At 36.7% G+C, this 11141-nt stretch overlaps 1 protein-coding gene across 1 annotated transcript; it reads left to right on the top strand.

Annotated features, from left to right (window-relative positions):
- Positions 1 to 1452: 1452 nt before the first annotated feature.
- LOC122652565 (polyadenylate-binding protein-interacting protein 8-like) lies at positions 1453 to 8912 on the top strand. Its single transcript, XM_043846349.1, has 10 exons — positions 1453 to 2034; positions 2534 to 2644; positions 2797 to 2841; positions 5166 to 5238; positions 5355 to 5467; positions 5617 to 5676; positions 5897 to 5944; positions 6081 to 6149; positions 8508 to 8569; positions 8662 to 8912. Exons 1-10 carry the CDS (start codon positions 1717 to 1719, stop codon positions 8717 to 8719), a joined length of 957 nt encoding a protein of 318 aa, XP_043702284.1. The 5' UTR covers positions 1453 to 1716; the 3' UTR covers positions 8720 to 8912.
- The last annotated feature ends 2229 nt before the right edge of the window (positions 8913 to 11141 follow it).

Raw genomic sequence — 11141 nt, 5'->3', positions numbered from 1 at the left:
TTAATTTGGTTGATAAATGTGTTACTACTAAATAATTATTTTCTCCCAAAAAAGAAATAATGACTTGAATAGCCATTAAGAGAAATGAAATTTGTTTTTATTTTTGGTAAGGAGGAAAATGCTATTTGAGCAAATTGCATTGGACGCATTAGCACTCTCAATCGCTATTTCTCTTCTCTTCACACTCTCTCTCCTCCCTAATATACGAACCGCCGTGCCTTTTTCTTGCGTATCCTACCCCGCTTTGCTCAAAAAACCCTCTCCCAATTATTAATATTGCAATTGAAAAGTTATCTAATACTCTATATCACCTAAATTCAAAAAATTTAAGAGATCATTTTTGTGATTATTTATACTAAATTTTTTTTTTGTTATGATAATTACAACTATACCCTCACAAATTTTAATAGACATAGTGTTACATGTAATCAACATTACTTTGAGACAATGGCATTTTATGATATAAAGCTCTTGTGTTGACACTAATACATGGCATTTGATAAATATCTTGGTAATAACTATACCAGAAGAAACCAACCCTCCCGTGGCTTCACCTTCCCCAACCCTCACCCTAAAACCCCACCCTTAAAAGGGGGGGGAAAAAAAAAAAAATCAAAAGTTACTAACCCAATAGTAGAATAATTACAAATTGAGAATCTCTTCATCGACCATTATTTTCATTCTCAACTTAGGATTTGTTAAATTTATTATGACCCAATTTTCCCACACACGATGAATCTAACATCTTTTAGAAACGATCTGATGGAACTCTTGGACAATGCGTAGAACATTTCGAACATTAATACACAAGGACAGTATTTATAGCCATCACAATGGTGGGTGAGGAGATCCTTGGATAATGGCGGATTGGTAAAGGAAAATTTTTTCCAACCTATTAACATTACATCTTTAACCCTCTCAAATGAGACAATAAAAGAGTGAAATACAGTTAAGAAGTGAGAGTTTAAAACCAAACAAAAAAATCATTTTCAATGATTTGTCACTTGGTTAGGTTATCAGGCTCTGCAAATTATATTTTTTCAACCCAATTTTATTAAAGAAATAACACAGGTTGTTGTCATAGGCTGTACTTTTATATTTGTTTATTATTAAGGTTTTATTTATATAATTGAAATGCAACTGATGTAGATTTAAAAATCTTAAAAAAGAAAAAAGAAAAAGAAAATAATAAAATCAACAATCCCAACAAAACCCTTCTTTTGCAGAGCTTATTATGTATGATATATCCCTTCCAACAAAAGTAACTAACCCCATGCTGACGTCACCCTCCGTTTACATTTCTTCCTATTTTTAACGTGCCACGCTCACTGACTTTCAACTCTTCTGCCATACACACAGAGAGAGAAAGAGAGAAAGAGAGAAAGAGAGCATTTTGGTGAATGGTGTAGTTGTGTAGAGAAAGAAGAAACGAAACCCAAAAAAGAAATCTTCCCTTCTTTGTTGTAATCATTAATTATCAAAAAAAAAGCCTTCTAACTTTGATTTGTTTCCTTACTTTGCTTCTTCTATGGCACTCTGATGGAATGCTATTTATAGATTGAAGAAAGGGAGAAGCAGAAACTTATTCTGTAGAGATAAAGGATATAATTTTGTGTGCAGATACAGAGGGTCAAGAGGGGGTTTGGTAGAGACTGATAGAGAAATTGTATTTATTTTGTTTGGTTTTTGTAAATTTTTTTGTTGGATTTAATTTCCATGGCTGCTGTTGCGGAGAATGCCATCGGTTCGGATGATCAGTTCATCCATCGTCGCTCTTCTCCTACTATTACTGCTGTTCATTCTGCTGGTGATGTTGCCCCAGATTCTTCTTCTCCCAATTCTGATTCCAAATCTGAGTTTCAGAGCGATGTGCGCAAGCTTGTTGATTTGCTCTCGAAATTGAATCCGTCTGCGAAGGAATTTTTCCCATCTTCTTATTCGCCGGATCGTCAATCACAATCACAGTCTCCGCCAAGTTATTTTAATGGGGTTAATAAGGACTTGGCAAACAACGGGTCTGCGATTTATCGAAGGGTATTGACAGCCTTGGTTTTATCATTTCTCTTTTTCGTGTATTTTGATCTATAAGGTTTGGGATCAGGTTTACCTATCCTGATAATCCATTTCTGAACAAAATGTGTTAGATAAATATATTATATGACACGGTTGGGTTGGGGTGGGGATTTTTTTTTTTTGGGGGGGGGGGGGTGGGGGACATAGCCGCCGGGATGATCTCTATGTTGTAGTTCAATTTACAGAATTATCGATGTCATCTAGGAAATTTATGGGGTTTCGTAGTTTGTCTTATTTCTTATCCTTATTGCGTTGGTGAGTTCATTTAGCTTCTTTTCAATGCCTAGTTGATTTAGGGAGAAGTTTGTTTCTATTAGAATTTTGTCTGTAGGATATTCCATTATTTGATGTTCTTGGTCGGATTCTCAATTTTTTCTCACCCCACTCCTCATCTCTCTTGTAGATGAATATTTGTTCCTTTGTTTGTTTTTAACTGAAATTTATTTTCCTGCTTTGCCAGAAGAGGAACAATTTCAGTCAGGGGAGGAGGAGGTTGAATGGGAGAGCCCTTAGAGCTCAAAGAGAAGATAGCATTAGGCGAACAGTATATGTTTCTGACATCGATCAGCATGTAAGTTTAAGAATTATGTAATACTTATACTCTCCATTTTCGTTGTTGGTTTACTAAATAATTACTTCTTCTGTATGCTATCTACCTAGAAATGTTGGTTTTAGTGCTGGAGATATTACGTTGATGGAACTTTTTTGATCTGTGAAAACTAGGTCACTGAAGAGCGGCTTGCTGCATTGTTCATTAACTGTGGACAAGTAAGTTTGATATTAGTTAGTTTTGTTATCATATCATCTGTTTGGGATAATATCTGTGACTGCTTATAATGTGCAAAGTGTCTCTTGTAATAAAAAAATTTCATTGCCCTTGTAGATTGAAGTAGTCCTTCATACCTTCATTTTTTTTCCCACCTAGAGGCCAGGATTCCATGTGAGTTCAACTATGGTCATGATGTTTCTGTCATGGGGATGTTTTCTTTGGCCTTTTAGGATCTGCCTCTATCAAATTCAAGTGGCTCCTATTGTAGTAACGTGGAAGCAGAAATTTATTTCAGTTAGTTTTCTCTGTGGACATTGTTCATTTGAACTCTGTTATTGTAGACCTGAACATTTTAATTAGGTAATATTTATAAATATTAGTATAGTAAAAGGAACAAAAAAGGGCTTAGATAGAAAAGGTAGAACCAAATAAAATAAGGAAGAGCTTATCAAAAGAAAAAAGGGAAGAAAATATGGCAAGTGTAAAAGATAACCTGCAAGATAATTAAAGAATTCTCATTACAGTCCATAGATTTCCTAACAACTCCTCTAGCAATCAATGGCCGACTTTTAGATACTAAAACCTTATATCTTTCTGACCACCTGTTGATTGGCCATGTATCCTCTGGTTTTTTAAGAATTTGTTGCCTATCAACCCGACTCAATTCAGTAAGCATATATCTCAACTACCTGTGTTAGGACACTGGAATCCTGGTTGTTGTCCTATGCAGGGCCAAATGTTCTGTCAAAGTCATTGCCCCATGTCCTATCATTCTGCTTCAACCCAAAATTATTGGCCTTCTGTCTTATCCTTCATCTTCTGTCGCATCATTTCTCATTGCTGCAGTCATTGGTCATTGTTTCCTATGACTGAAGTATCTTTGCTGATCTTTCCTCATCGTTTGACCTATTGATGCTACCTCTGATTTTACTTTATCCATTCTAGTGTTGCTACTTCATCTCAAAATCATCTCCCTCACTCCTCATTCTACATATGTCTTAGCATTCTGCTCCATAAAGCATGACAATTAATTTTCTTTTCTTTTTTTTTGTTTTTGTTTGGGGGGTGGGGGGTGAACCATAGGTTTAGAAAAAAATGAAAGATGGTTCAATATTGCTAGTGTTTTTGCATGGCGTCTCAACTGGTTTAGATGGTTTTTTCATTTTTTATCCATTCTTCACATGTACTTTATCTTTGTATTCCTTCTTCTTACAGATTTTTACTGTTCCCCCTTGCTTCCTTAATAAAATATGTTTTTTCTTATTAATCTTCATTTCCCTTAGTAAAGTTCCCATATTGTGAATGCCTCTGAGCTCTTTGTTCTCATTTTTGTCTTTTTATGAGCATGCTTTAATGTCAATCTTTAATTTGGTTCTTATTCTTAACATCTGCAAATTTTGAAAACTCTTTCATGTTGAAACCTGTAAAATCAATTGGCTTTAATAGATCTAGTGGAGAAATGGTATCATGCAATAATGCAGGTTTGAATTTTAGTATTTGTTATTCGTCAATTTTTTTCTTACACTATAGGTGAATGAGTTGTAGCAAATCCCGACTTTCATAAAGAGAGGAACCCTCTTTGTGGTGAATCATTTGAGTCCCTAACCTCTTAACATGACTTGTAGCCCTTTTATTGGATTAACCATGAGGTGGTAGGCATTTATTTACACATACATTTGGGCTAATTGTGGTGAAAACATGAATATCTCAGCAAATAAGTTTGTTCATTCTCAGTAGGTGTTGATTCGTTGGTGATTAACCTGCTGACATTGCCAGCATGTCATTTCCACTCTTATGTTATGAATGGGAATATGATCATATCTTTTACTCACTACATCCCATGAAGACTGTCCACTTTGACAAATCTCACTTTTTAAGGTGAGATATTTATCCCATTAATTACCCATTAATTTTATTCAACATTTCCAAAATTATCCCCACTAGTCTCTTTGTTGTTCATTTAATTTTGCTTTTTAAGTTTTAATAGAACACATAACAAAGGGTAATTCGGGAGTGTGAAAATTTTAATGTATTAAATGGTTCAATGGATAAAAAATTTGGAACAGAATAAAGTCCTAAAGAGGAGAGAGGAGTATCTATGATGTTTGATGTATTATGAGTTTATGACTATGTCCTACCATGACTTGGTTGTTTAATTTCTATTGCTCTTTTATGAGAACATGTTTTGCTTGTAGAGAAACAGATTTTAGGGTATGATGTACTTGAAGAGTGCAAAATTGTTGCTTTGAACTGTATATTTAGTTACCATGGTAAAGTGATGACACAAATCTGATATCTGCATTTTTAAATGTATACTTTGAAGGTAGTTGACTGTCGTGTTTGTGGTGATCCTCATTCAGTTCTTCGGTTTGCATTTATAGAGTTTGCTGATGAGCGTAAGTTGTTATCTTGCTCCATACTTTTCATCTTTCTTATGTATTTGTTGTATGCTGCAAAAAATTTATATGGTTCTGTAAAATTGTGATTTTCATGGGGAATAAATGTTTAACAGAAGGTGCAAGAGCAGCTCTCAACCTTGGTGGGACCATGCTGGGTTACTATCCCGTCAGAGTTTTACCTTCAAAAACTGCTATATTGCCCGTGAACCCTACATTCCTTCCCAGGGTGCGAACTAGAAATGCCCTTCCTGTTTTTGGTTTGATCAATCTCTTTAGGGTTGCTAGCTACTGTATTTTCCAATTTTGTTGGGCCATAAATTCTTGTTCCTTTTTCAACAATTTTGATTGGATTATATTTATTTTATGACTGAATAGTCCGAAGATGAACGGGAGATGTGCGCCAGGACAATCTATTGTACAAATATTGATAAGAAGGTATATTCTTGTTGATTTGTTTTTGGAAGTTGATCGCTCTGGTTTTTGTGGTAAATGTCTGAATGCACTTCTCTGCCTCATTTCTAGTGGAAGTGATTGAATGCAACTTGGGTTTATCTTTATGATCTTATGTTTTTAAACATGGCCATTGGTGTGGCCTATTTTTTCTTTACTTTTACATTTTTGGGACAATTTCCCAGTTAAAGTTTTTTATTGGCAGGTTACTCAAAATGATGTAAAAGTTTTCTTTGAGACAATCTGTGGTGAGGTCAGAACAATGCCCCAGAACTTTTTATTCTCCCCCCTCCCCCATTATTCCTCCCCCCCCTCCCCCTTTTCTTATCAGACCAAAAACTGTTTGCTTTGAAGTTACTTTGCTTAGCTTTCATAAACTTCATTTATAGGTTTCTCGCCTGAGGCTCTTGGGAGATAATGTGCATTCAACACGTATAGCATTTGTCGAGTTTACCATGGTAATATTCTAGACAACAGTGTTGCAATGCCTGTAACTGCAGACTGTCCTTTGTTCTAATTTTTAGTTAAGATGTGGCAGTAATTCCTTTTTTTACAACAATTATTTCCTTTTAAATGCATGCATGTGTGCTAACTGTACATGTTGAGTCTCCCACAGTTTCACATGTCAGATGATGTTAGTTTTCTATTGTTCATTTAACCGATTTCAAAACTTTTATTTGTCATTAATTTGTTGGTATACATATTGCTCTTTCATGAAGTCGTATCGCCTTTTTACTTATGACCAGATCTTATTTATTGCAAGAAACTATTACTAATTTCTATCTAGTCTTTTCTGGGGTCTTTGGAGCACCGTGATCTGGGTTGACTTTCTCATTAGCAAAAAGATTTTAGGCTAGAGGGGTAACTAAGGAACAGAGGCTTGAGATAAGGCCCGGCAAGAAAAAATGAAATAACAAAACAGTTTATTTTTTGGGGATGGCCAGATGGGTGAGAGCCACTAAAGAAGTTTGTGACCCTATATGTTGAGGGCAGCTTGATCTTATGTCACTTCAGATGTCTTTAGGGGGGATTTCTGTAGACTATTTTTGAGGCATTGGGATGTTGTGACCTCTTCCTCAATGCTTCGGTGCTTCAGTTGGGTCCAGCATTAGTGGATGCATCCTGCACTGGATTTGCTTCGGTACTTCTAGTGACCTACTTGTTGAACTTCTGGAGCCCCCAATACTTCAGGTACAGGGCTGCAGGAACTAGATTTGAAGCCTGTTTCATTCACTTGAATCTTATGTAATATCCTCCTTCATTCACTTGAATCTTCTCTTTTGTATTTAAGCTCAATTTCATGTAAACCTTAAAACATGATCATTTTAAAATCTGGTAGCTGATTATTGTCATTTGATGTTTGGGGCTTCGGCTGCAAAATCATAACCTCATCCTTTTTGCCTTAGGCTCTCCCACCTGAGTCTGTCAATTTATGATTTTCTGTTGGTGTAATAAAAAAAAGAAGTGGCTGATATTGTGGTGTTGTGATTTTCAGTGTGAAAACATGTATCGGGTTCCAGCTTCGGAATTTGCTTTTTAGTCAATGACTGAGTTGGGTGGCATACTGGTGTTCCATACTTTGGTTTGGGGCTTGGGTTGTGAAATCACAACTTGACCCCAATTTGGTAGTAGTTGAGGCCTTAGGCAATCTGATTCGAGTATGTCATGTATTTGTGTTTGTTGGTGTAATAAAATGAGTGGCTGATTTGGTGGTTGTAGTGATATTCAATGGAAAAACATGAACTCAGTTCCTAGCCTCTGAATTTACTTGGTTAATAACTAGTAGCTCAAGCAAAATTAAACTCGGGTTTCGTCTGGGGGAGTTAACTGAGGTGAAATTTCTGGTTGTTTTGGGCTGCCTTCAGTTCCTAGGATGGGTTAGGATAACAATGCCAGGAGGCAGATCAAGATTCATGGGCTAGGCTTCTGGAGTTGTACTTTTGCTAACTTAGCCACTGTCATTTCAATCTCTTCCTGGAAATTCCCATAGTCTATCAGATCTCTGTATCAGTTCATTTGTTTTTAAATTATCTTCTTGATTGTATTCCCTCTAGTGTTCTCTTGTTTAATGAATACATATTGGGTCTGTATTTTGAGTAATGGTGCCAGTTGCTACATTAAGATTGTTCCATTACTTCTCTTGTGGACTGGTGTTCAAGGATAAAATAATTGTGTTTTCTAAAGGATGTGTATTTTGCATTACACCCTCCAGAGAAGGGGGAGAGGGGGGGGGGGGCACACACACATGTCCTCCAGAATTGTCACTACTACATCATTAAGATGAAGTAAACTAGCAGCTCCTCTTTTAGCTGACAAATCAGCATGATGACTAGTACGATAAAGAGCATAAATATATATAAGTATTCAATGCATCTTTTTGGTCACCCATTAACAGGATCTGCATCAATACCACTGACAGTTGTGAATTTCATTGACAGATTGTGAGGAATTTTGAAAGTTCACTAGTTTCTTGTTTTCATTTTTCATTGAATTAAAATCCTTGGGGTGTTTGTCCAATTGTATAGTTATCAAAAAGGCGGTGCCTGTTCTCTATACAGAAACTTCTGAAAAGGGACTAACATGTAAGGTTGGGAGCCTAACTAAAAAACTTCAACCAGTTTATCAGAATTTTCTATTTAATAGACCCAGTATAGATGTTAGTACTTACCTATCGGAGTAGCCCATAGTACCTCCTGAGCACTGGTAGAAACACTCAGTGAAGCTAGCTTTTGGTGTGTAACCATGCTTCATTATTCATTCAAACTGGAAACTCTAACTTATCTTTGTAAACTGACTCTTTGCTTGTCATGTCACAGGCAGAAAGTGCCATTATGGCACTGAACTGCAGTGGGATGATTTTGGGAAGCCTTCCGGTTAGGTATGATACTCAAGCTGGCTCACTGGACTGTATTTCATTTTACTAGTGTAGGTGGTGATTTTGTCCAACTGAAGTTGTGAACTTGTGTGCAGGGTAAGCCCTTCAAAAACACCAGTAAGGCCTCGAGTTCCACGCATAACAGTGAACTGACTAGTCTAAGAACCATGAAGCAATGTCATTGGTTTGTTTGTTCCTTGTTGAGAGAGACTATGTTGTGTTGAAGGGGTGGTGAAACTTTGTAGTTTCAGTATGTAACCATCTTTTCGTGGCAACATTTTCTGCATCTGAACGTTTATGGCCTGATCTTCAGGCTTTGATAGAATCGGCTCATTCATAGCTTTATCATCAACGTACTTTCTCACCATGTTTATTATTATTACCTTATGGGTGCTGCTTTATCCTGTCATTACTAGCAAAACAGTAAGCAACAAAACTTCCTTGCTGTTGTACCTGTTTAGGTTCCAAGTTAAAGCACCATTGCATATAAATCCAATGGTGTAATGTTTGGTTTTGACAAATATCAAATGGAGAGTCACCATCCCATACACTGCTCGCTCGCTATCCATTGCTGATTGTTATGAACTTGCACTGGCATGGTTATAGCATGGTTATGTAGGAAAGGTTTCTCTAACCATTCCTGTAACTTTTCTTTCACTATTTGTTATGCATGGATGAAGCTTGTTAAGTGTCACTGTGGGTAACTCGTTTTGAAACACCTCCTCATGGGTTATCAGTTGTCTTGAGGACCTTGGATTAATCTCCAGTGGAGCTTCCAAGTGGAGAGGATTTATGGTTTTAACGTTTATCCTTGCTGAGTTCCTTCATAACTCTGTCAGAGTTGGGTTGGATTGGCTGTGTTTTACTTGGAATCTATGAATTTAATTGTCCTGTTGTTTAGTTCATTATATGTTTGTCCAGATTCAGTACAGAACTTGGCTTTTACTTGGTGGGAGGGATAAACATGAACCTTAGTTAAGCTCGCTTTTCATCAAAAAAAGATTTGTCCTCTCTCTCTCTTTTTTGTTTGGATAAGATAAAAGGATTTTCTTTCTGTATGATCATAAATAGCTCAAGTCCCAGTAACCTTTAAAGTTGGGCCATGAGTGTGCGTGTGTGCATTTTTGTCTCATCTGCTGTGTTGCCGGATGTGCATCGCCGCCCCACCGGTACTGCAAAGGATTTTAAATACCTTACGCCCATCTCTTGCCAAGCTACCATCGCTTTCCCATCTCTCTATCTCTTTTTGTGCGCTAACCCTGTGTCCATTTCTTTTTCACAAGCCACTACAAAAAAAATTTATGCAGTTTTCTTCCTAAATTTTTCTTTTTCAGACAACCACATCTTACAAAACCACGGTTCCGAAAATCCAAATCGGATCAATCATATTGGCCGTGACCGATTTCAATTTCTTCCGATTTGACATGATTGTTCTTTCCAAGAAACCTTAGAATCACTTCAGTGTTTAGATCTGATAGCAGATTCTAGGGTTCTTGGGTCTGGATCATAATCAGGATTTTGAATCCTTGCACACAACTCTCTTGTTTTCCTTTTTTCCTCTCCATATTGTTGTCTTTTTCTATCTTGTTATTCTTTCGTTTTTTTTTTCCCCGCAAGCAAACAATGTTGGTGTTTCGGTTGCACGGACAATGAAGGGATTGAAATCAAATCAACATCAAAGTAGAAATTATTGTACTCATTATTACCTAACGTGATTGTTTAATTAATTCTAAAACATTCTATAGAGAAGGCAGAATTATCCATAGGTGAAGTGACCGCGTGAGGACCATAAATGGAAAACCGAAAATCTGAATTCAATATGCATCCCTATCCGTTTAGATTTTTATCCTGTCGAGGTCCCTGCCTGGTATGGTTGTCTAGTTCCTTTTATAGGAAGGCGAAAATGATGACTTAATCTCACTTGGGCAATGTGTTCGGGTAAGGGGTTAGGTTGTCATTTCTGGCCCCTTATAAGAGGAACCAGACAACTGTACCAGGCAGAAAACCGGAGAGGATAATGATCCGGGACATTTGTATTCATTTAGAGATATTGGGGAAAAAAAAATTTGAATACCCGATAAAAATCAATCTAAAAAATCCAAATACATGATAATAAAAAATTAAGTAAATAATGATCTTGAGGGTTATTGAAGATTCAACAGGTTCTAGAATATGAGGAAAAGAAAATCATGATCTAAGAGGTATGGATTTAGAGTGAATTATATTTGCTAGGGAGAGGAAGGTCCGGATTACACAAGACATGGATGTAAAATTGTAAATAGATGGTTGAAAATCCGAATTCAATCCACATCCGAATCCGTGTAGAGGTATCTGTATTCGGCCAATGAATATTCGAATCCGATCACATCTAATCCGTATCCGATCCATTTACAGGTCTTCACTCATCATCACACTCCTACTCTATTTACAAGCTCGAAACTACCCTCCCCATTGGCAATCTAACGCCATTGATGCGCATGGCATGGATTAAGGTATCGGTTGATCTGTATCAGTATTGGTTATATCAACCCATCCATATACCAATGCGCATCTTTGGTATCTGTAAAAAATGTGG

This window comes from Telopea speciosissima, chromosome 2 (genome assembly GCF_018873765.1).
Source record: "Telopea speciosissima isolate NSW1024214 ecotype Mountain lineage chromosome 2, Tspe_v1, whole genome shotgun sequence".
Taxonomy (NCBI): domain Eukaryota; kingdom Viridiplantae; phylum Streptophyta; class Magnoliopsida; order Proteales; family Proteaceae; genus Telopea; species Telopea speciosissima.
Note: the sequence above shows the minus strand (reverse complement) of the source record. Positions and strands in the feature narration are given on the sequence as shown.

Excerpts from the sequence above, each read along its gene's own strand:
- LOC122652565 (XM_043846349.1), top strand. The coding sequence starts at position 1,717 with ATGGCTGCTGTTGCGGAGAATGCCATCGGTTCGGATGATCAGTTCATC. Across the intron at positions 2,842-5,165 it reads TGTTCATTAACTGTGGACAA|GTAGTTGACTGTCGTGTTTG; the intron begins GTAAGTTTGATA and ends TATACTTTGAAG. Across the intron at positions 5,677-5,896 it reads GTACAAATATTGATAAGAAG|GTTACTCAAAATGATGTAAA; the intron begins GTATATTCTTGT and ends TTTTATTGGCAG.